A 23,734-nucleotide genomic window follows, 5' to 3' on the forward strand; every position below is an offset into this window, starting at 1 on the left:
GAGCTTTTTCGTTTTGGCTTCAGTGGATATCTGAATATTACGGACGCAGCCAGTAGCTGAGAACTGTCTCTGAGATCAATGCTATCTTACTCAGTAGTGGAACTATGTTGTACCCTTCACGGGAGTGTAAATTCCATTGTGGTCCACCTCGAGAGAGACGTTACTCCCCCCGGAGTCCTCAACATCGATGATCTGAAGAGTTCCATGCACTCGCTCAGTCGAAACTCCCACGTGGAACCTGGTGTATGTCCTCAACGAACTCCGATCAAACAGGTCTTTGGAACTCGCCGGCTTTACCCTCCTGTTCGCGCCCGAAATCTGACGCACGTACTCCGCCGGCCACGCCTCGGATTCAATCCGTACCGTTTCCGCAACTTCCTCAATTGTAGATCCGAGCGGTATACTGACCACTCGGTTCACCATCCACGACGGCGCTTTATCGAAGATGACAGAGCCACCATACCCGGTCGCGGTGGACATGTATTGGTACTGTAAGACAAGAGCGAGTGTTGCTTCGTAACCATAATGATGCAGTGGGATCACAATTGGAGACGCAAGACCATATGATCCGACGAGTCGTTCGGTTATTGGTAAAACGTCGGGCTGCATTCCATCGGTGTGTTGGCCCCATGTCGACGAGTACGGGGTACCGAGAGTAAAACCCTGGGGCAGCGTCCGGATGGCACATCCCCAGTTCGGCGCATAACCGCGCTCATCTCCGATATCCCGAAACCTGCGCGAGGCTTTCAAGTAGATGAATGCTGAACAAAGTCTCTCATTCACCCAAGCGGTCATTGGAAATTTGAAGAGCTGGTTTGAGACCCTGTAGTACGACATTCCGTCTGGATGATCAAGGTTAGGTGAGGGCCTTTTGGTACTGTGTAAAGAAAGTGCGATAGTATTGAAAATGTCGGTGCGGCGGCGGCAGAGTAGAGGCGCCAAGAATGCAGTCGAGGAGGGGCCGTTCACCCACTTTGAAGGTGTCTCTGCGAGCAGTGGCGTCATAAAGGTGATGCCTGAATTTTCGATGCGCACTCGGGCACTGGTAGTGACATGGAAAATGGGAATCACGTCGCCGGAGTACGTAAAATCTGACGGACTTGACGCGAGGAGTGACCAGCCGTCTAGGGGGCTCGGAATTTTGACCACATTCCCCTCATGCGGGTTCCCCCACGCGAAGATGGACTGGTCGTCGTTGTCCCGAATGATTGCCTCTTGCAGTCTCTGGAAAGCCTTGATCCCTTCCCCGTAGATGAGGGGCATGTTGACATCGAAGATTCCCAGTAGACAGTATGCAATGTCCTCAATTCGGGTTGTTGTCCTTCGTGATGCCCAACTCATCCGCTCGGCGACACTCGCGCTAGCCAAACCCCTCTCTCTCGACAAGTAAATACTTTCAATTCCCGTATTCTTCTCAATGACGCCTCGGAAGAGGGCCCTTGAACCTACAAGTGTCCAGTCTCGATCATAGAAGTCGAGAGATGACGGAGCAAGGAGCTCCTGGAGCGTCCAGCCGCGGGTGAACCACCGACTCCCCGCCAGAGTCGTCTCACACTCGTCGGTCCCAGGCTCACAGTATACTATATCGGAGAGGTATGCGAGGCAGATAGCGGCCTCCTTGTACCACCTGAACATGGAGTTGATAGCCTCAGACAGCTCACTGCTGCTGGCCTTATCGATGCAGCATGTATCGATCCAGATCCAATCATAGCCCCGCTTGTAGGCCACACGACATGCAGACTGGATCTTGATCCATCCGGCTTTGCCAGATGGACCATTTTCGAGATCTTTGAAGAGAACTTCCTCCTCCCCCCACGTATGCGACAATATGGCGTATTCGGGAACGTGGCCCTCGACGAATTCGTGAAGCGTCAACGTTTCTGTCTCGAGGAGACGCATTCTGAATGGCGGACTCAATGGCTGGGTCACAATATCGTAGCATGAGACCGCAGAGGTTCATGGACGACTACTCACGAGAAGAGGTTGAGGGGTAGTCCGTATCAGGCTATCAGCAACTGATGTCCGCTCAAGCGATGATTGGGCCATTCCGTCATTCCGTGGGGTTCATGTAAGCGCTACAGTCCTGCATGATGCCCTTGTACAACCCTGAGGTGCAATTGAGAAGCGGATGAGAGGCACTTCTTTCCATCTTGAATCAAGAGCGATTGAAACTATAGCCATGAAGACTGATTACTGAGTTAATGGAGCAGGAGGAAATGCCATGCCACTAGATACTCGAGGAAGCAAGTCAAAGAGGGAACCTTGCAAATCGCCACAAAACTTACAAACGCCCAAGATCTTGGCCATAGTGAGAGCTCACGTTAGGCAGAAGCGGTAAAAAACACCAGTTAGAGACTTCAAAGTGATCCCGGATCCAAGTGCACCGGATTAACGTCAAACACCTCATGCAAAGATACGCTGTTGATGAAGAACGTCGGTTCGGAAGGAGAAGAAACAGCTGAACCCTCAAGATTACGTAAGGCACCAGCTCTCAAAGTTCCTTCCCCTCCTCCTACAAGGTCACCAAACGGCCCAAGCTCCTGCCCGCCGGAGCTCCACGAGCTTAAGCCGCCAAAAAACAAAACGGCAAGTCAAGCCCAAGGAAGCCCGGACCCCTTTACGGCCCCTACTTCCTTCCACCCCGCCAGTCGCCCCTTGGTCCAAGCACCCGGCCCGTGCCCCTCTCCCCCCGAATAGGAAACAACGAAGAAGGGGGAATGGAAGGATGGAAAGAATGCCCCGCGACTCATGACTGGACCCCCCGCCTCAGTGACATTCTCACTAATTCCTGGCTAGGTAAGGTAGGTACTCTTAGCATTTAATTCGAGGCAATCAATCATACTTTGCCAAGATGTGGGAATTGGGAAATGAGAAACTATATGTAGTAGCATCTCTTTTCAGCCCCTGATAACGCACGAGGGACTTATATTCACCACGTCGCCGTCCCGAGGAAACCACTTGTGCGGAAAGTAAATGTCGAGTGAGGGGTCTCGTTGTCCCATTTGTCCGCATCTCGCATCCCGCATTTCGCAACACCAACACCAACATCGCAGCATCTAACCACCAAAATCACCACCCCGACCGCCCTTTACCTCATTCCTCAAGCCCCTACCTCAAAAAAAACAATGGGCAAAGCCAAAAAAGAAAAACTCGTCATAAACTCCTACACACTCAACCTCCCCTCCACAACCCAACTCCAGCAACACTCCCTAATCCCAAAAACCTATCTAACCCTCCTCAACATCCTCACCATAACCCCCCTCCAGCCCTTCATCACCTCCTCCCCTCTCACAGCCCTCACCTCCCCAGCCTACTCAGACCCAGACTCAGACCTCTACTCCGGCGCCCACACCCTCCAGCTCCTCGCCTACGTAATCGCCCACGTCACCGTCTCCTACGCAATCTACGTCTTCACCTCCCCCGAACACCACGCCGTCCCGCCCAGAATCCAACGCGCAATCTGGAGCTTCTACCAATTCGCCCTCCTCATCGTCGACGCGTCTTTGCTCTATAGCGCCTGGATATCCTTCAGTCTCCAGGGAAACCTCGTGAACCCGGTGCGGGAATGGCGCGGCGTAGACTGGATCCTCGTGAGTTTCACGCTGATGGCGGCGCTCACCAGGGTCGCGTTTCTGTTCAGGGTAGGGTTCCCCAAGCAATTATCGCCCGAGGAGCGACGGAAAGCCTGGGATGAGCGGAACAAGAAGTTCTGGGATGGTGTGAATGATGGGACCTCCGGCATAGTATGCAATGGTTAATGGGCAGTCATTGTCACAACGATGCGGGAACGAATGGACGCGTGTGATTGACATGGCGTGCCTATGATGCAGTAACGAAATGAATTAGGGTATCATCAAGTCCAGTCTATCCTCAGCCCATCCCGCCAAAAGCCGTCTGAGAATCCAAACATGATGCCCTGTAATGCTGTCTGCTTCTCCTAACGAGCTGCGCCTCCCTAAAATAGGCTTATTCTATGATCCAAACAATTCCGCGCCGGGCCACAATCGTACAAAACATCTTCTCTCATAACAGCGTCAAGATACCCCAATTAAACCACCTCGCATCATCATCTAAGCCCGAATGCTCCCTTTTCAACAATGAATCGGACGGGGTGTCTTGCTCTCCTCCGGAAGCTCAGCGGCCTTGCCCCACGTCCACCGCGGTTCGTAGCAGCCGGTGTCGGGCTAGGCAGTGGCAAAGGCACCTGTCCCGGTGACAGGCCATTACCACCGCGCTCATCGAATCCCCACCGCATAACACCCCCGCTTCGGATCCAATTCTCCAAATTTCGACACTGACTAACGTCCACCCATTGTAGTCGACTGCATCCTTCAAGCAGATTCTCGACACCGCCGCCAGTGACTCTAACGCAGCCGCGGACCGAGATGCCCTCCAACTCGTTCAGGTGTAGTGCAACCGACTGCAAGCTGGCATCCGAGACGGCACTGCCGCAGAACGAGAGGCGAAGTTCGCGCAGCTGAGGCAATCCCAAGGCGACGACTTCCGTGGCGGTATCAGAAAGAGCGCAGCAAAAAGAAAGATCCAAATGTGTCAGATTCTTGGCCGCACCGACGAGGGCGACGACCGCGTTGTCAGAGAGGTAAGTGCAGTCCGCGAGGCACAGATGAGACAGGTTCAGGAACCGGTACGGAGCCCAAGACTGGAAGCCGGCGTCTGTGATTGAGGTGCATCGTGTCAGGGACAACGATTCCAACCGATTGGACGCATGCGCAGCAAGATGAGCCATCGACCTGTCAGTGATGTGCTTGCAATACGACAAGTTGAGGTGCTTGAGGGCGGGGCAGCCAATGATGGTGCCCGGCTTGGGGATGTTAGCAGCTCTCTGCTGAGCCTGTTGCGTAACAGCCTTTTGAGGCTTTGACTTGGCAGAAGAACTGGATATCACCACCTGCTTGCTGGGCGGTTGGGGTGGTGGCGGCTCGGGTACTACCCAGCCTACGACACGTGCCAGCAAGTTGTCACCAACCTTGCGACAATTGCTCCAGTCAATCTCCTCCAGGCCCTTTGCGTTCTCTGCCATTTCCAGAATCTGATTTGCAGAGACATCCCACACGGATCGCATGCGCCATCGTTTGACATTGCGGCCACAGCTCTCCCAAAGACTTCGGAAACCGTCGTCGGTAATGTGGAAGCAGTTGCTAATGTCAATCGTCTCCGGGCGGTTGCCAACGAAAGGACCAATGACTGTTCGGATGGCCAGATCTGTGACTCGTCTATTATGCTCAGACAAGTCCAAATCCATGCAAACCTTCGGGTGCGTCGTCAACAGCTTCCGCCAATGAGACGAAATGATTCGCGCGTTCATCAGCTCTGCAACATTGAGGTATCGGAATGCTTCCACGAGCAAATCGTCGGGAAGAGCTGGGGCCTGGGCCGGGTGTGGACGCCGTGGCAGTGTCCGGGCTCGCTTGACGGGCGCTTCTTGCTCGCTTGGCGACTGTGGTGGAAAAGAGAAGCGAAGAGGTGTCGACTCAATCTGGTGAGTTCGGAAGCCGTTCGTCACTATTGACGAGGAGTTGTCGGATTGCGGGGTAGGCGGGGCCAGGGAATTGCGTCGCCTATTTCGCATATTCTCCATGTCCACGCTCAAGAAAGGATCAGGGTCCTTGGGCTCCATCGTTTCCATATCGTCCTTTGTAGGTGACGTCGGTTTTGAGGGCGTTGTGAACGTGACGTGCGGTAGAGCTTTGGGTGTTGTCGGCGTCGGAGGATCTGATTTGCTGGTCCTTTCCATAGGGTCTGCATCTGACATTTCAACGTCTTCGTCGGAATTCTTGTATCTCTTGCGAGCTGTCTCCTCAACCTGCGACTTGATATCAGGTGGGCATCGGCTCCAAAGCGTGTCTAATGCGTCTCCGGGGATCATCAAGCACTCGACCGTTGTAATTGCCCGTACTGTCGCTGTTCGACCCTCGGACAATCCAAGACTGGCCACTTCTCCAAAGTATTGACCTGCTTTTAATCTTGGCCTGAGATAGGTCGCACGAGCTATCTTCTTTGGTGGTTCACTTGGTGCTTCATGAACAACCTCTGCTTCACCTCGAACAATGAAGAAGATCTCGTTGCCGGCCGATCCTTGTTGGATGATGTCTGTAAATGGAGGATATGTCTTTGGCTGGGCGCTGAGTCCCAGCTGATGGAGGATGTCAGGAGGTAATGTGGAGAACAAAGGCAGTTCTCGTAATGTTCGTCGCACGTTGACGAAACCACTTCCTAGGGCACTGCCTGCTGCAGGGTCCTCGATGGCGCCAGGACTGGGAGATTTCCGCTTCTTGGAGTTGACGACGGTGCCCTCTCTGATGGTGCCTACCTCACCCGTAGACACCTCACCTGGGACCGGTTCTCTTGCTCCGTTGGCTTGCGTCGAGGCAGGCTTGATGAGTTGCCCGCCCTCTTGGCGCTTCTTCTTGAGAATGTTTAACCGCTCTTGAGCTTCGTGACGAATAGCACGTTCCATATCCGGGAATTTCGGTAACTCGGCCTGGAGGTCTTCCTTCTTAAGGACCACGAGAAGGCATTTTGTCCGAGCCACAATGGTCGCAGTTCGCGGTACGTCCATCAATACACCGATTTCTCCGAAAAAGGCACCGGGCTTGAGTTCTGCATAAATGGCTTCACCGTCTCTAGAGGTGACAGCCACGACTCCGCGCACCAGCCAGTACATTGCTCTGGCATCATCGCCCTCTGTGAGAATGTGGTCCTGTGCAGCATGAACTTGTGGTCTCAAATGGTTTCCGATAGCGGCCAAGAACTCGTCTGGCGCAGACACAAACAGGGGAAATGATCTGATGCGATCAACCAAGTCGAGCGGCATGTCGCGGATGGTGGAAGCGGTGAGTGGGGATGGCCGCATAGGGCGGGTAGGGTTCGTATCAACGTTGAAGGACCTGAGGAGTGAGAGGGAATCTGGCACCCCGCCCGCGCCCGCGCCGGCATGGGCGAGGGCGCGGTAGGGTGAAGGTGATGTTGGGGAGCGATTCCGCCTCATGGTCCTTGACGGATGCCGCGTACGTGGTCGTGTCGACGCCAGGTTTTCGACGTGCCTTGCCGGCTAAGCTCTCCGCCCAGTGGGAGGGCAGAGGGCCAAAGCTTCAACAGGGCTTCGCCAGTGCACACCCGGTCTGTAGCCTGTGCTCCGCAAGGGCGGCTGGAGGAGGAGAGTCCTCTCCCTGCCTGTGAGCTGAAGCTTCCTCCGATGCTAGATTCCAGCGGTTTCCGTCGGTAGTGTAGACAGCAGACAAGGCTGGTGCATGCTCCGGAGAGGCCGTTTGAAGTGCAGCGTAATGGGTTCGCCGGGGGGAGATGCCAATCGTAGCGGTGTTTGATAATTAGAGACACTCTGATGATTGAGGACCTGTTGTTTGTTTCGCGCTATTTGAGATCAAATATTGCAAATTTCTTCTCAGCGATTCGGTAGTGAGAGGCGGTCGCGTTTGGTTTGAAGGCGGGGTCTTCGGAGCAGCTTTGAGAGTGGGAGGGTCGGGTTGGTCGACAATGCTGAGTGTCGCAGATCGTATCACGCAACGTCGCCGTTGAAAACGGTGTCTCTAGTCGCTTTCGACACGACAATTTGCCGGCAGGATAGAATGATTGATGATAAATGCGGTGACACCAAGTGTCTGCGCAAAGACAGCAACGGAAAGTTGTCGTGTGCTCGGCACCAGATGCTGTAGAAGCTGAGTTGGGGTGACAGTTCTGCTGTGGAAGTCAGGTCAGAGAGAAACACACACGGTCACTTTTTTGCCGCTGGTGATTTGGTAACGGTCAGTAGGCCGGGGAGTACTCACCAAATCTTCGACGGTGTAGGCAGATACAATTGTTGCTGTGTGGAATTGCTCTCGATGCGAAATAAACGGCTCTGTACGCGGGGTTCGGCCGGTTCCAAGGAGCGGATAGGCGAAGGCGAGATGAGTTGCGAGGATGGTGGGAAACGAAGGTGCCGGGGGTGGGTTGTTCGAGGCGGCGGGATCGGAGGCGAGAGGGTGATGTAGGCGAGTGAAGAAGGCGGATGATTCGCAGTCGCAATATTGCAGATCAGTTGAGCCAACAAACGGGCACGGGAATAGGCGATTGGAGGTTGCAATGCGAAGATCTCCAGCAGAAGAGGAAGATAGGAAGACGACTGCTGCAGGAATGGGTAAGCGGGTGGGAGGGGGACTGGGAGGAAGAGAAACGGTGACGGACGAAAAGAGAAGCGGTCGTGGGTTTGGGAAGGGAAGGGAAGGACCGAACTGGGGGGCGACGGGATGGGTGCGAGGATTCTAGGAAGGGACGTGAGCGTGGGCGTAGATGTCGGTACGTAAGGAAGGAGGTACCTTGCCCCTTGGTGTATTTTGGTGCCTTCCATTTGGTACGGAAGACATCATACAGCAGCTACCTAGTAAGGTGAGGTAGGCAGGTACCTTTTTTTTTGGTGGAGGCGGCATGGGCGGGTGTGGGCGTGAACGTCGCACTGAAGTGGGCGGGTGGGCGTGCCCTGGGTGCCCTGGGCGTGGGCGTGGGCGTCCATGGCACGGCGCGAGGACGTACTGTGGAAACGTGGGACGTGGGGAAGGAACAAGAGTCGTTCTAACTGCTGCTTCTTTCCTTCCTTGCCGTTTCCTTCCTTCCGACTGCATTGGTACTCTGTACGAAGTGCCCAAGGACCCAGGGCACCTTCCTCGGCTGTTCACTTTATCTTTTGGCAAGATTACTTAAGGCAAAGTATTCTCTACCTTGAGGTACTATGTAAAGTGGTATTACACTAAGGTACCTTACTTCCAGGGACATGACTAAGGTAAGGTAGGTTAAGATATGCGGCCTGGAAGACGGGGAGGTGGAAGGGCGAGGATGGATGATGCTGCGTTGCATCCCCTACGTTTCTCGGAACCTGAGCGTGAGTGCCATACCCAACCTTCGTCGACCAACGCCCAGTAGTCAGCGACTGTACGGTGGACATGTGCAGATGCGGGAGCTGGTGCGGATGCGCCACAAGGATACAGCAGTAGGGAGGGGACACACTCACCTGCACACACTAGAGAGAGTTCCGGAAGGTCAAACACGGACAGGACAGCCAGACGAGACGGGCTAAACACCTTCGTCTCTTCACTTCACAAGCACAACTCTTCCACCAGGGAGCCCACGTCTTTGACCCCCACCCCCCCCTCCCCTACTACCATACTCGATATTTGGGAGCCAACAATACACATGTCTTCGAATACCAATGCTGGCCATTGGAATATCTTTTCACCCCAAGCAGACTGGAAGACAACTCATCTTACCTATCAAGCACAGTTATGACAACTCTAAGCGTCACCTCTACCACCGCTCTCTTCAGAGCTTTTGCCTATCGCCAACGCTGCGCCCAGCCAGCCCTCGCACAATGACGCTCGGAGGGTGGGGTAGGGGCCGTGAAGCTTGTACTCATCAGGTACCGATCTACTGCACACGGACCCTTGAGGCAGTCTGTTCAGGGGTACGCAGCATGTCACTGGCAGGGTGACGAGACATGAACGGAACCTGACCCCAAAGCTTAAACAGCCTGGCGCCCAAGGGCCAGTAGACGGTAGTCGTGTGGCCGCGGCGACCGCGGCAGGCTTGAGGCGAGGAAGTAGGTATTTGTGTCCATTCGATCATCTGGACGATCATGATTGCTGTCACGGCGAGGGCATTGGAAGAGTTCAACGACAGACTAATCATAAACTCATCAAACACGGCTCTGTCGTCAGAATGTCAGCGGGAAAACACTCGCACAAGCAACGGCAGCTTACTGTGCCTGAGCATGCCCCGAGCCTCTTGTGTTCCCTGCACTGGGCACAGCCAAGCTGTTTGTGGTGTCGAAATACAGACGTAGTCATGACAATATCTCTGCGTAAGGTACCATACTTTACGGTTTCTCTAGGCGCACTGTAAAGACCTGGGTACCACGCCAGTGGAGGAGAGCCAAAGCTAAAAGTAAAGGGGGAGGAGACCGGGTGTGCGACAGACAAACTGCAGCTTTCGCGACCTTCGTCTATGGCGCCCTGTCTTGCCCTGAGCAGAGGAAACAAACAGCCAGGAGACATAGACATGCGGTATGCTCCGTCGTGACTCTGATCTGCCAGCACACCATTTGCCCGACAAGGTGCTAGGTTATTTGATGATGTCAGCAAAGGGCAGACAATTAAGAGACAGTAGGAGAAAGACTGACTGATGTTAATCACTCGTCCACCAAAACTTGAGCCACATTTACCTAACGATACTTGAGTATAGCGAGGCCAAGAATAAGGAGGATTCTCGCTGCAATTGCTGCAAGCAACCAGGTATAAGCCGGCAGACAACGTCAGTATCGGCTGCTGCGAAAGCGAGACATGAAGCTACCTTGGCTAGGGCTGGCTCCAATGGCGATGGCAACATATTACTACCTACCTGAATCTGCGCACTGCTCCGGTCACCAGTGTGACATTGAGGCATCGGAATAGAGCAGGTAGTGTAGCGCGAACAACGGACGCACGCACCTTGCTTAGCCCCCTTGGGCACAAATCCAGGGCAGCCGCTCAATGGTCTGGGTTTCTTCCGAAAGGGGCGTCGCTAGATCGGCCAGAGGAGAATAGCCAAAGGAAAAATCAAAATTGACAGAAATCAAACGGCCTGCCGCCGGGCCGGCCTTGCGATTTCTTTGTTCTATCAGGCTTCTGGCGTCGTTTCCATGCCGGCTTCCATCCTCGGCCGGCCTCGCTTCTCCCTCTCTTGCATTTGCCTCTTCTTTGCCTTTGCCTCTGCCTCTGCCACACCCACTCTGGCACTTTCCCCCTCGGGCTAGCGGCAGTCGTATGTATCACCTTCAACTTCCTGTCCACAGGTTCGTCTGCGTCCCATCGTGCCCTACTCGTGCTTTGGGACTCGATTTTTCAAGCTTTCAATCTGATGCGAGGCGGTCGGAGAGACATTCTAGAAGCTCACACGGACACGGGAGCCCGCCCCCTCGGTTTGTCAAAGCATGTCGCATCCTTGCTCCAGAAGCCTGAAGGTAAATTCAAGAAACAGACAAGCAGCATGCGCGCTACTGTCGAGTTGAGACAAGAGGCTAATGACTCTTTTCCACCTTGCACTGCTAATGGAATTGAGCTCGCGGATCGGAGATCGAGACAAGAGTGACCGTAGGACGAGGACGGCAAAAGCTGCGAAGACGACGGCGTGACCAGTGGGTGCGTGTAAATGGAGCGAGTCCGGATGGAGTGCCATGGACGGGGACTTTTATCGCATAGTACAAGATAGAACAGTTGAAGGTGAGGCGCGTGCAGGCCGCAGCAGCAAGGAGCGAAAACGACCGGAGAGGCAGACGGCCGCCGTTCGTTTCGCAGCAGGTCCATTCCTCCACTTCCAGCAGACTCTGGGAGTCTTGGACACACTTGATCTCGTCGCTATCCCAAAGTCGGTTCAGCCTAGTACAGAAAGACGAGTGTGGGTGGACCGCCATCTCACCGCGTGTCTCAAACTTGCAGCCCGGGACCCCTGGCTCATCGGACCCGAAATGGCACGCACGGTGCACGAAACGGTCTTGGGAGGGGTAGCAGTCCACAGCGGCTGGGTGAGAGGATGCACCCGGTCAACCATGTCGGCGGCGGGTGACGGCGAAGAAGCTTGGGGAATGGTGGTCAAGGCGCCTCTGAGCGAAGGGAGATCGATGCGTGGAAGCCTTATGGAAGACGGCTAGAAGCCTGCCAAGGTTGGGTTGGTGGAGGGCGATGAACGGGGGGATTTCGCGCCGCGTGCCAGACGTGAAGTCTGACTCGGCCATTCGTGGTATGTTTATGGTGCCCGCCCGGCATCTCTAAGCTGCGAGAGTTTGTCGAACGGTCCAGCATTGGGACACGGCATATGAGGTGTGGAAGCAGGGGCCGAGATGGATTCCCGGACTGGCTGATAATTGTCATGAAGGTTGGATAATCTGGGTGGTCGTTGAAAGGTTGTTGCAGGAGCCTGAGATCTGAGGTGGTAGATAGGAGATGCCTGAGGGCATTTAGCTGGTCGCCTCACTGTTTCACGCGTTGATGACTAAGCCGCTTCCCTGAGCTGGAAAGTAGCAAGAAAGTGCCTTCCTCGACAACCTCTGCGCTTTCTTGGATTGCTGTTGGTTTGAATCTGGAAGGAAGGCACGCAGGTACGAGGTAGCTTAGGGAAAGTACGGAGCATCATCGCATTCTGCCTCTCTTTCTTCGCGGAGTGGATCCTCCTTCCTTTGTTTTCTAAGGTATTACCTATCCCCGCCGGATCTGCACCTGCTGTGGGAGATCCATGGAATTATCTACACATGCAAGATTGATGGGTCCATTTCTCTTGCCGTCATTTCTTTCTTTTTCCAACCAAGTTTGCCCTTCTTCTCCATCAACGTCCCCACGCTTTGCCCGTTGCCCCCCCCCCCCCCCTGGATACTAGGCAGATGTACGTAGCATTCTTCTTCACGAACAAGACTATTTCCAACCCCATCAACCAGGGCCATCGATGGACATCCAACCTCGACTCTACCGTCCGGTCTCCATCTCAGTCACCTTGTTCTACCATCTTGCCGGTGTTTCACCGCATGGTTGCTTCGGTGTCCGATGCAAGAAGACATTCCCAAAGCTTTCATTCGTCCCGAAGTCCACAACCTCTTTTTCGGCTCAACTTTCGGCGCACACCAACCACGCGGCGTCAAGGGCCACGCAACAAAGAAGTGGACGAACCTGGCCCGCGACTAATTCGCCTCGTGCTGCTCTCCCACCACCCTCGTCGGCTCTTTTCCCGATCTCCAGTCCCGCTGACCTATAGTGAGCCACTGCTTAGACTTTTGTACCCTGAAACGCGCTGTTCTCTATGCTCCAGGGCCATGGGACTAGGACTTTGTGTTTAAAGACCATCAACGACCATCTACATGTTGACAGGTATGGCCACAAGCTACATGTCAAGGCGCGCCTGAACGTCCGGTTAACTTTTCGCGACTGACATGACTGGCTGCACTCTTCGGTCACTAGTTAGGGTCCGCAGTCCGATGAGCCGCAGACTATCGCAGATGCTACGCACGCGTGGCCCAGCCTTTGCAACCCTCCACGCCTTGACAAACCCGATATCTTGCATACCACGTGTTTCCAGCTGTCAGCTATTGCTCAATCATGTCGCACGGTGTTCAGGGCATACCCCCTAGAATTGTTCTTTGTCGAAATGGCCAGGGTCGCGCTGCTCTACTCCCATCGTATCGCTCTTGTTTCCTTTAACGTGCCATATACTATTATTAGCTGACTTCCTTATGGTTTAGGGACTTCTAGGGACGGGAATTTGGCTCTAGAGGAAGATCAGCTTCACGATTTCGTTACGCTTCAAGGTCATCTAGTACCCAATGCTACAACGAGCCGAGTTGCCAACAGAAGAAGCTTCGACTAAGGGCCAACAGTGGAGATAGTAGATGCATCGTCTCCTCACGTGCTTTTGCCCGCATCGAAAGCTTTCCACCGTCTCCGGACCGGTGCGGTTACATACTTCTCGCCTTCAAGATTCTACGATTCGTTCAACGGCCCCTGCTTCGTGGCCCGAGCCCATCACAACGGACACAAGGGCCTTTCCGGGCACCTCTGATCGTCTTGAAACACTATACGGCTCCGGCCTCCTTCTCGAACCACGCCCAAGGCCTAGAGTTTGGATCTCTGGATGATCCCAGCCATTGGCTGACTGCAATTCTAGCTTCATTTGCTGCACCCTACTTCGGCCATCACGATAGCAAACTTTTGCAGACACAAAGATTTAGGACTTGGAGCCTTCTGAGTACACTTTGATTCCTCCGTTGCTGGCTGCCCAGGCAGTCAGGCTATATATGCTGTGTTTCTCACAGACGTAGCGGAAGGTTGTCAGCGAAGCCAAGCTCGAGGCGAATGCTATCTACTCCCTGCACAGCCATTTCAGGAGATCTTACTTCGATTTCTTGACGGTGTATCCGTTACTGGCACAGGAGCCAGGGGGACTCGGCAATGAAGTGGTGCAGGAGCCAAAATGGTATTATTAATTAAAGTTATAGTGTGACAAGCTCGTTCTTATTTGCTCTTGCAGCAAACATAGAACATTGAATAGCCGCGGCATCGTGCCAGTCGGTACTGTTGGTCCAGTTTCATCTAGAGAACACCTGGACCCTTCGGGCGGTCTTCTGCCGGACGCGCGCGCGATTCGGCCACGCAATTCCATGTCGAAGTTGCTTGACTCCTCCATGCGATGCGCTTGAAGTTCATGAATAAGGGCAGTCTACTCCTCCGCATATGTGGTGTAGTCTCGGGCGTAGTATCCACGGCATACCCGCAGGCCGTGGTGCCTGCATGGACTCCTCTTCCGACGCCCGCAAGTTGTTGACGATGGTTGAAACAGCGATGGGTTCGACTGCGACTTCTCAAGCGAAGAGCTTATTATTGTTGACTTTTGTGTTCTGCAGCTATGGCGGGCATCGGTGGTTTACTCGATTCGGCCCGAGGTATCGCCCGGCTTTGTGCGGCGGGGAGTTCGCTCCACTGGTTGCCCGTAATTTAACCGAAGCCCTAAACCTTTCTTTGTAGGTCGAAGGGCCAGCCGGATTTGGCGTCTCGTATTTCCCGGATCTGGTTCTCAAGCAGGGGCATCTGACGGATTCGCCCGGGCATGGAGCAGTCGGCACCGGGGAAAATATGGGTCGCGATGCGGGATCCACCCCGATCTGGCAGCCGGACAAAGCGGGTCGCTCCTGCCTTCCGTGGACCGGGCGGGGCCCGAGACGAGTGGAAGCGTCACTGTCCCGATGCTCCCTTATTGGGGATGTCTTCTTGCGCTTCTCTTACAATCCGCACAAGCCTTGCGTGCAGTCGAGGCCTTCCGAAGTATTGCAGCAAATCGATCCGTTGGCGCAAAAGCATGCCCTTCCTAGGTTCGGATCCTCCTCTCCTTCCTTGTCGCCAAAGATCTGTTTCCAAGCGGAAGCGATGATGTTGGACGCAGGCGATGTGCTGCTGCTGCTGCTAGTTTCTGGTGTAGCTGCTGGGGTGCTGCCGCGCCAGCCGCATCTGCGGGGACCTTTGACACATGTGACGAGGATGCTAGGGGATGTTGTTCCGTATCTACTGGTGCGGCAAAAGCTGCTGAGGCAAGGATTGCGACAGAGAGGGCGGCGGAGAATCTCATCTTGGCGGTTGGTGGATGATGGAACAAGAAACCGAACAATGGATGGAGGAAAACGAAGGAAAATAATAAAATGAATGGATGAGTTTCGATTGGAAAGTCGGATTCTTCGCCAAGCTCTGACAAACTCGATCGTGAGGGAAGAACAGACGACAGAATTACACAATACTGCGGGTCCTCGATCGTGCGAGTGTATGAGTCGGGGAAGCGGTCGTACTTTATAAGCCAAAAGTAGAATTCTGGCGCGAACTGAGGAAAATAAAGGCCGAGTCGAGGAGCCTTAGCGCAGACGCGACCGTTTGTTGGACTTTTCGAATCACGAGGCGGGTGGTGGTGTGAGACCGAAAGGTATTTTGGTCGGGATGCTAATTGTCGAGAGTGAAGAAAAGGACAAGCCACACCGAAGGGTGAAACGGGACGCCAAGTTTGGCGCGGGTTGGTTACACAAAGGATGAATGGGGAGGAGTTTGTACGGAGAAGTGAAGCGACGCAGGTGGCTTGGTGGGAAGAGGCTAGGTGCGGATAGGACGGGGCGCATTTGTGGTAGCGAAGTCAAGAGAGACGGGTCATGAGAGGAGGGGAGGAATAGAGACTATTAAGTAACGAGAAAGAAATTCAGACTGCGATGGAGTGTACCCCTGACCGTCATGGACTCGTAGCATGGAGTTACCAAGGATTTCTGCGTAATGAGACTTGAAAGTATTGGATTGTTGGTTGGCTTGTCCGCAACACCGAATCAGGAAGTTGGCCGTTGGTTTTGGATATTAGCAACGAGGAATTCATGCTTGTTAGGTAGTACCCGGCGCGAAAGGGCAATCAATGGAGATGGGGGGGCACTGGGGGCGACAGGGTCATAGGATCGTAGGGTCGCAGTATAGAGTGATACTAGAGAACGAAGACAAGGATCCGGGAGCTCTCAGCACGTTCAGCTTTCGTTGTGCGCGTGTTGGAAACCTCGGAGTTTGGGGGCGGGGCGGTTGGTGGATGGGACGCATGGGAGGAGCACGGAGCGGGCGGGGGATGTTGCGAACATCCGAAGCAGTGGTGAGTTTTCGACACTCAGCATCACACATCGTCATACGAGATCAAGGAGAGTGGGAGGAGGGCTGAGGAAGAAAGAGACAGAGACAGAGAGAGACAGAGAGAGACAGAGAGAGAGACACGAGACGACACCTGGTACGAGCGGTGCGGTGCCGCAGGCCCGCCACGGGTAACTTGGGTTAAGCCCCCAAGCCCCCCTTCATCGTTTGTTTGACGCTGGAACCCCGTGCGCGGAAGTTTGGCGGGAAGATGGGGGAGACAGACACAGACACAGGAGGAAGTGGAGGTTGGGAATTGGGACTATCCTGACGGGTTCATTAAGCAAACGGAATCTATACTAAGAGTCTAAGGTAGGAAGGACTAAGAATGGTGCCAGTAAGGACCAGTCCAGTAGCTCAAGGGGTGAGAAGAGGGGGCAGCGCGCTAATGCTTGCGATCGCGACCCCCCCAAGATTCATGCATGATTTTAACACGCATTTCTCTGCTCAGCTTGCTGCTCCTTTGATGGGGGCGATGGTCTTGGTATGCACCTAGCCGCCCGTGTTGGTTGCGTTTTCTTGCTTTCATTGTTCAGGAGCCGCCGGTGTTGGGGTCCTGGATCCGCTGTGCAGTTCAGTCTGCAGCTGCATGAGATCCTGGCAGAAAAGTAGAGCATTTTTGGTGCTTTTGATTTATATAAGGTACTTTTCAAGGTACTTTAGTCTTTTACTTTGGGCGGCTGTCCGCGTTTGGCTTTAGTCGAGTTAGAGCTGTCTGGGGCATGGTGCTTATCGTAGATCATCACATCAGCGGACGGCGCCTCATTCCAGCCTTTCCAGGAACGCGCCTGTTTCTTATGATGTGCTAAATTTTTAGATGTTGGTTCTTTCTTTCTCAAATCATCAATGGGACTTGTGTCGAATTTGAGTCAGTAGAAGGAAGATCTTTGGTCGCTGACAACTCTCGATTATTTGCTGCCCTTTGTGTGTCCTCTTGATGCGACACGGTTACTTACAACGGCAAGAGTCAACGAGTTTTGCTGCCCATGTTGGACGTCACAAATGGTTCATGTTTTTCCTCTTTGTCTCTGACATCCCGGTTCCACCAAGACAAGCAGTGTAGGTACCACCGACTGCCCCGTGTCCCCTAAACCCCGTCCCACTTCCCGTACCTGGGGCCGGTACGGAATTGAGGAACCGAGGGGGTGATCAGGTGTCTCAAAATGTAGTTCAAGACGTGCAATGAGTCTGAATTGTTACGGTTCATCGGAGAAAACACAGAGTCGAGGGGAGTAAACAGGTTGGGGGCGGCCGTGCTTCGGGAGAGCTGCGGAGGTTTACCATGGTGTTTCCGGTGTGGGCGGAACCATAGGAAGGAAGGGGAATCACGGACTGCGAAAGAAAGATTCTATACCCCGTACAATGAACTCTTTTAGAGCGATGAGAAGATGAAGATTCGTCGGTGTGATTAGTCAAAGATACATAGCAAACGTGTTCGAGGTACTCAATTGTCGGATTCAAGCCCCATGTCCCTGCTGGACGAGGAAAGCCGGAAGGTTGAAAAGGAACCTCAGTGATCAATCAAATGGCCATGCCTTGCGCCATTCGGCACAATCCTGACAGACATCGTGACTCGTCTGATGTACTGAAGTAAGACAAGGCCCCGAAATGAGTCCGGACGCAAATGGAGGTCGCTGAAATAGCCAGAGTAGGCTTCGGACGATGAGTTCGCGGCGCGATTAGAGGAGACTGCTCCAAGTACCTAGGTTTACCGTCTCAGTGAGGGGGAATTTGACGGCACTGCGGAATGTGGCTTGCCGTAGCTAGATTGTCTGGGCTTAGATTTCTGCCGGTTAACCGTTGGAGGTGTCGCCCTTCAACGCCAGTCTTGTTGATGCTTTACCGTGGTACGGACAGTGAGTTTGGCTGATTCGAAGTATGGGTGGCTTGGGGCGGTCTGTGTGCCTCTCGTGTCTCTCGCGATTAAGCCTGCATCCTAAGATCCCAAGACGGGAGAGACATGCGTCCATGTAACGGTGGTGATTCAGGTGGTGTTGAGAGATTGGCCAGGCACGGCGGGGTAAAAGGAGGCTACTGCACGGTAGATGGAAGCTATATTGTTAGCTTTTCTTGGGGCTCTCATAGTGGCAGTGAGCGGTAAGGAACTTGGTTGCATTCTTTCGTTTTTGTTCACTCAGGCACAGGTGATACCGAGGGAAGGGCATGAGAGAGGATGAGTGTTGCTCAATGCTTTCATGGTGAGATGACGAGAACTCAGTCACCTCTTAAGTATTGTCGCGCTATAGCAGCTTGCTTTGCTTCAGCGGCGATGCAACTCGAGAGATTGGGGAATACGGAGGTTTATTGACAGCAGCAGAAGCAGAGTTCCTGGCTGAGTACCTGACTTTGTGTGACAGCGGCTACACCCTCCTGTCTCATTCCCAAGTTGCTAATTCTGGATGCCAAGGAGGCATGCGACCAACGGCAGCGGTCCAGGCCGGTGGACGGTAGACACCGTGACACTTAGGAGGGGAGCTTCATTCAGCCTTCAGCAGCTGCGTCGGAGGAGAAGCCGAGGGGAAAAGGAAGGGCTCCCGGTGCCACCTGGTGGAACCTAGGAACCATCTGATGACAGCTGGTTGCCAAACTCCAATGTCCGCCCGGGTGGATCGGGGTTAAGGCGGAGGGCAGCGCAGAGAAGGTACGGGAATTTCCACCAGCTTCTCTCCAGCCACTCACATGACCGCAAAAAAACTTAGCTAAGCAGCTGCCTCAGCCAAACCCGCCCGGAGGGAAAGCACCTCAGGCAAATTCCGGCCCCGAGAGTCCGCCAGAGTCGGGAACGTCATTCGTCATTGCCTCCTGCGAAACTCCTCCACGCAGGCCTTTAAACATCGTCAACCACCACCACATCCCCTTTGTTTTCTCTTTCGCATCGCAAATTCACCCACATCACATTCGCACACGAATCGACACGAAAACGATGTCATTCAGCATCACACTCCGCCAAGGGCCTGCGCGCCTGGCGCAGCGTCTCCCGCAACTATCTCAACCCTTCCGCACAACCGCCACCAGAGCCTTCCACCAGGCCTCGTCAAAGTCAAGACCGACCGCCTCCGTCGCGACCGCCGCCCGCAATGCCCTCCTCCGCGGCTCCTCGAGAACCTATATGCAGCAGGCCGCACCTGGCGTCCAGGGTCAGGCGAGCCCCCTCCGCAAGCTGTTGGTCGGCGGCGCCATCTTTGGCGGTACCCTCGTCGCTATCAACGTCGTCTTCAACCGCGAGACCCGCGATGACGGCGGCATGCCCGTTTACGAGCGCGAGTACCTCAACGACACCTTCCTTCACACCGGTTTGGGCGTCGGTATCATTGCCCTCAGCGCGCGCCAGATGATCCAGTCTGGTTTCGTCTACAGGTTGATGGTGACGAACCCATGGGTCGTTGGTATCGGTGGTCTTGCTCTCAGCTTCGGTACCATGTACGGTACCCGTGCCATTTCTCCTGACAAGTAAGCCAAGAATCATCTCCCGAGAATCCGAGAAGCAAACTAATGCATCAACAGCTACATCCCCAAGTACGCCATGTGGGCCGCCTTCAACGCAACCCAGGCCGCCATGATCGCCCCCCTCCTGACAATGGTCCCCGGCGCCCTCCTCGCCCGCGCAGGTCTCTACACCGTCGCCATGATGGGCTCCCTCTCCATCGTCGGTGCCACCGCCAAGCAGGACAAGTACCTCTACATCGGTGGTCCCCTCCTCGCCGGCCTCGGCGTCGTCGTCGCCTCCAGCTTCGCGCCCATGCTGCTGCCGGTCACCGCCGTCCGCACCCTCGCCCTGACCGAGAGCATCTCGCTGTACGGCGGTCTCGCCGTCTTTGGCGGCTTCACCCTCTACGACGTCCAGAAGATCCTGCACCACGCCCGTCTTGCTGAGCGCGGCATCATTCGCAAGGATGCTGTCAACGAGAGCATTGCGCTTGAGCTTGACTTTATCAACATCTTTGTCCGCATGGTGCAGATTCTGATGATGCAGCAGAACCGCAGGAAGTAAAGATGAGTTGGACTTGAAGTGTAGCAGCAGTGGAGGATAGGATAATGGGATCCCGCCAGTGGGATGGTGTATATACCCCACGGCGGGCGGAAAACAGAGGCTCGAGAACCCCTCTCATGATACGACTCCAAAGAGACCTACGGGCTCGGAGTTGGTTTTTTTATGTTGTACAATACCAGAATAAATAAAAATTCTAAATTCGGTCAACTTAATGTCCACCACACCTGCACCCTGATATGTTTGTGTCTCAATATACCCGTACAAAGTAGCATGTCACAGTCTCAGCATCTTGACTCAATTAGATAGTGCAACAGCTACTTGCCCCCTCAAACTCTGGCTATGTATGCAACTACTGTTCCATGATGAAGCCAGAAGTCACAAAATGCACACACTCATGATGGTACACAGCTTTAAAATCAAAGCGGTTGAGCGCTATTCATTGCCTCGGAGCCTCTACGTGCGTAATAGAGAAAGCCACCCGATACATCCCATCCGTCATTATGATTCCCTCAAGTTGAAAAGGAAACCCCATATCGTTACATCCTACTCGTCCTCTTCGCCCTCTCATCACCCCTTCCATCCTCCTTTACTTCCCCGCCGCCGTCAAGGAGTCATCCCTCAAGCGGGGGAAACGTCCTCAAGAAGTGACTGGGACACTCATACCCGCCTGGGTTGTTATCCAAATACAGCTGGTGATACGCCTCCGCATCCCACCACTGTCCCGCCGGCGCAACCTGCGTCTTGATAGCCCCCTTGTACCACTGCTCATTCGCCAACCGCGTAACCTCCTTGGCGATCTTCTCCTGCTCCTCATCGTGGTAGAAAATCGCGCTCCGGTACTGCGGACCCGTGTCGGGACCCTGGCGGTTCGCCGTCGTGGGATCGTGCATCTTGTAGAAGAACTCGAGGAGCTGGCGGTAGCTCACCTCTTCGGGCTTGAAGACGACCTGCAGGGCCTCGGCGTGGCCCGTGTCGCCGCCGCAGACGGCGCGGTAGGTCGGGTTGGAGAGGTCGCCGCCGATGTAGCCTACGCGGGCGTCGATGAGGCCCTTGGAGGCGAAGTGTTTGCGGTAGAGGTGTTCCACGCCCCAGAAGCAGCCTGCTGCGATGGTGGCTTTTTGGGCGCCTTCCGGGAGGGAGACGGGGGCGGGGGGCGTGATTGACATGCTTGTTGTTGTTGTGAAGGGGCGGGTTAGGCGGGTTAGGAGGGAGGAGATCATTGTCTGGTGGGTGTGTGGGAGGGAGGTTGTTAAGAGGAAGAGGACGATGGGGATTGTGAGGGCGAGGGTGAGGAGGGGCAGCTGCTGGAGCTTGTGGTGGGGTTTGCGTTTGGGGGCAATCGTGATTTTTGGGCGGTATTGCGAGGGGTGGTATCTGGTTTGTGGTGCGCTGGTTGTGATGGGAAGGTGATTAGAGGGGTGTTTCGGACGTCTTTTATGCGATCAATGGAGTGATGATTCCAAAGATTGAGTACACGATCAAGATACAATGTTACAATAGGGAGAAACTACGATGTGATTTGGATTCAATTGCGATTATGTATATAAAGTTGGTTACACTGCCACCTGCGTCAGCCAGATTCCAAACCATTGGATCCCGTTGTCGCCACGCCTGTGATGGAGCTCCCGGGGGGGGGGTTCTGGGACTACTCACCAAGGGTCGGCAAAAAAAGAAAAAGAAAAAGAAAAAAAAGTGTCAGAGTCACCACTTGGCCAGGGACCAGAGGCGGTGGCTCGGGGCGGAAAACGTGGAGTGCATGACAAATCGGGGGCGGCCGGCTCGGAGATCCTTTTCCAACGTGGACCCACTTCTCTCTGCGCCGGGTCACGGGGTTTTGGGAACCGTCCTTTGACCTATTAGGTAAGGTCACTTAGGTAAGCTTCCCAATCCGAGGAGCTTCGGTGTCCGGGGGAGCTGCAGCCCTGCAGATGGGAACTGCCCCTGGCAACTGTGAAGCTCTGTACCCCGCCTTGGAGATCCACCTTCAAGACAGTAGCAATTCCACAAGGTTGAGACTGTGACACTGCGGTTCCGCCTTTCCGCGTGCGCTGGTGCTTGGCTTGGGAATCCTTCTCGCCGGGCGTAGGGATCGTTACATGATTTCCGGCTTCGTTGGAGACTTTGGAGTAAAGCGTGAGGAGCTTTCTCGGTCTCCTTTGACCCCGCGTTGTAAGCTGTTGCTGCGGGGTCTTGCTCGTTCGTAGTTGGGGTCAGAGGTTTCGTTCTTGTTCATAAGGGAGGGGAGCACACTTTGAAGTGAGCTTCAATTGTATCGTTTCCCATGGTATCTGAACCATAGTTTCATTGGATCCTAATCAGAATTATTCGAGCATATATCCATCCTCAGTAGATATGAGCGGACTTGCAGGAGCAACCAGAGCTGCGGCTCAAGCTAGGTCCGTCATCTTCTCACACATAATGATACCTCGCATCCCCGGATACACTCACCCGTGTACATGATTCGTCAATGGGTTGAACAAGACAAGCCAATACCGTGACTAACACCCATTCACAGCCGCGTCGCCATCGTGACGGGCTCCTCACGGGGGATAGGCCGCGCCATCGCCCTCCGCATCGCCCGCGACGGCTACGACGTCTGCATAAACGACATCGCCGCCAACGAGGCCGGCTCTCACGACATCGCCAAGCAGATCCGCGACCTCGGTCGCCGCGTCGTCGTTGCTACGGCTGATGTGAGGAAGCTGAGTGAGGTGCAGGCCATGATTGACAAGACTGTTGGCGAGCTCGGGCCGTTGAACACCATGTAAGCCTCCTTTTCGTCTGCTCATTGAGTTCACTCTTGAGGGGAGCTTGCTTCTTTTTTGAGATGAGAAATCGATGATTGCTGACACGGGAAAGGATCGCGAATGCGGGCATTGCGCAGGTCAAGCCACTCCTTGACCTCACCGAGGAAGAATTCGAAAACATGTTCCGCGTCAACGTCTTTGGCGTACAGAACTGCTACCAAGCCGCCGCGAAACAATTGATCAAGCAGGGCAACTGCAAGCCCGAAAGCCCCGGAAAGATCATCGGCGTAAGCCCTCTATCCCTTCACCATCAAGCCCCCCTCAGACATAATCACAGACGAGACTGACATGTCACCCTAGTGCTCCTCCATAGTAGGCTTCAAACCCTTCGCCCTGCTCTCGCACTACTCAGCCTCCAAATGGGCCGTCCGCGGCCTCACCCAGGCCTCGGCCATGGAATACGCAGAGCACAACATCACCGTCAACGCCTACGCGCCCGGCATCGTCGGCACGGCCATGTGGGACCTGATTGACGAGAAGCTGGGCGAGAAGACGGGCGCGAAGAAGGGGGACACCATCAAGAAGTACACGAACGAGCTGATTGCGCAGAAGCGGACGAGCGTGCCGGAGGATGTGGCGAAGCTGGTGAGCTTTTTGGCGGGGCCGGATAGTGATCATGTTACGGGGCAGACGCAGATTGTTGATGGCGGGATTATTTACACTTGATTTAGTGGCCGTGTGACTACTGCGTGTAGGGATTATGGAATGTT

The 23,734-nt window shown here is 54.4% G+C and overlaps 9 protein-coding genes across 9 annotated transcripts; 3 read left to right on the forward strand and 6 right to left on the reverse strand.

Moving 5' to 3' along the window:
- Positions 1 to 102: 102 nt before the first annotated feature.
- CLUP02_13329 (HET domain-containing protein) lies at positions 103 to 1,899 on the reverse strand (the record flags this gene model as incomplete). The annotated part of the gene is made up of 1 exon (XM_049292269.1): positions 103 to 1,899. One exon carries the CDS (start codon positions 1,897 to 1,899, stop codon positions 103 to 105), a length of 1,797 nt encoding a protein of 598 aa, XP_049149415.1.
- Positions 1,900 to 3,125: 1,226 nt separating this feature from the next.
- On the forward strand, positions 3,126 to 3,758 carry CLUP02_13330 (uncharacterized protein; the record flags this gene model as incomplete). Its single annotated transcript, XM_049292270.1, has 1 exon — positions 3,126 to 3,758. One exon carries the CDS (start codon positions 3,126 to 3,128, stop codon positions 3,756 to 3,758), a length of 633 nt encoding a protein of 210 aa, XP_049149416.1.
- A 308-nt stretch (positions 3,759 to 4,066) lies between these two features.
- On the reverse strand, positions 4,067 to 7,009 carry CLUP02_13331 (cyclic nucleotide-binding domain-containing protein; the record flags this gene model as incomplete). The annotated part of the gene is made up of 1 exon (XM_049292271.1): positions 4,067 to 7,009. The coding sequence occupies one exon, from the start codon at positions 7,007 to 7,009 to the stop codon at positions 4,067 to 4,069; it is 2,943 nt and encodes a 980-aa protein (XP_049149417.1).
- A 383-nt stretch (positions 7,010 to 7,392) lies between these two features.
- CLUP02_13332 (uncharacterized protein) lies at positions 7,393 to 8,447 on the reverse strand (the record flags this gene model as incomplete). Its single annotated transcript, XM_049292272.1, has 3 exons — positions 7,393 to 7,697; positions 7,809 to 7,957; positions 8,428 to 8,447. 3 exons carry the CDS (start codon positions 8,445 to 8,447, stop codon positions 7,393 to 7,395), a joined length of 474 nt encoding a protein of 157 aa, XP_049149418.1.
- Positions 8,448 to 10,501: 2,054 nt separating this feature from the next.
- On the reverse strand, positions 10,502 to 12,367 carry CLUP02_13333 (uncharacterized protein; the record flags this gene model as incomplete). The annotated part of the gene is made up of 7 exons (XM_049292273.1): positions 10,502 to 10,763; positions 10,839 to 10,880; positions 10,942 to 11,402; positions 11,464 to 11,691; positions 11,760 to 11,961; positions 12,019 to 12,123; positions 12,291 to 12,367. 7 exons carry the CDS (start codon positions 12,365 to 12,367, stop codon positions 10,502 to 10,504), a joined length of 1,377 nt encoding a protein of 458 aa, XP_049149419.1.
- A 2,525-nt stretch (positions 12,368 to 14,892) lies between these two features.
- CLUP02_13335 (uncharacterized protein) lies at positions 14,893 to 15,150 on the reverse strand (the record flags this gene model as incomplete). Its single annotated transcript, XM_049292274.1, has 1 exon — positions 14,893 to 15,150. The coding sequence occupies one exon, from the start codon at positions 15,148 to 15,150 to the stop codon at positions 14,893 to 14,895; it is 258 nt and encodes an 85-aa protein (XP_049149420.1).
- A 3,999-nt stretch (positions 15,151 to 19,149) lies between these two features.
- CLUP02_13336 (bax Inhibitor family protein) lies at positions 19,150 to 20,217 on the forward strand (the record flags this gene model as incomplete). The annotated part of the gene is made up of 2 exons (XM_049292275.1): positions 19,150 to 19,676; positions 19,731 to 20,217. The coding sequence occupies 2 exons, from the start codon at positions 19,150 to 19,152 to the stop codon at positions 20,215 to 20,217; spliced, it is 1,014 nt and encodes a 337-aa protein (XP_049149421.1).
- Positions 20,218 to 20,828: 611 nt separating this feature from the next.
- CLUP02_13337 (peptide methionine sulfoxide reductase) lies at positions 20,829 to 21,383 on the reverse strand (the record flags this gene model as incomplete). Its single annotated transcript, XM_049292276.1, has 1 exon — positions 20,829 to 21,383. One exon carries the CDS (start codon positions 21,381 to 21,383, stop codon positions 20,829 to 20,831), a length of 555 nt encoding a protein of 184 aa, XP_049149422.1.
- Positions 21,384 to 22,569: 1,186 nt separating this feature from the next.
- Positions 22,570 to 23,690, forward strand: CLUP02_13338 (acetoin reductase; the record flags this gene model as incomplete). The annotated part of the gene is made up of 4 exons (XM_049292277.1): positions 22,570 to 22,613; positions 22,733 to 22,981; positions 23,077 to 23,251; positions 23,325 to 23,690. The coding sequence occupies 4 exons, from the start codon at positions 22,570 to 22,572 to the stop codon at positions 23,688 to 23,690; spliced, it is 834 nt and encodes a 277-aa protein (XP_049149423.1).
- Between the last annotated feature and the right edge of the window lie 44 nt (positions 23,691 to 23,734).

Source organism: Colletotrichum lupini, chromosome 7, assembly GCF_023278565.1.
Source record: "Colletotrichum lupini chromosome 7, complete sequence".
NCBI lineage: Eukaryota > Fungi > Ascomycota > Sordariomycetes > Glomerellales > Glomerellaceae > Colletotrichum > Colletotrichum lupini.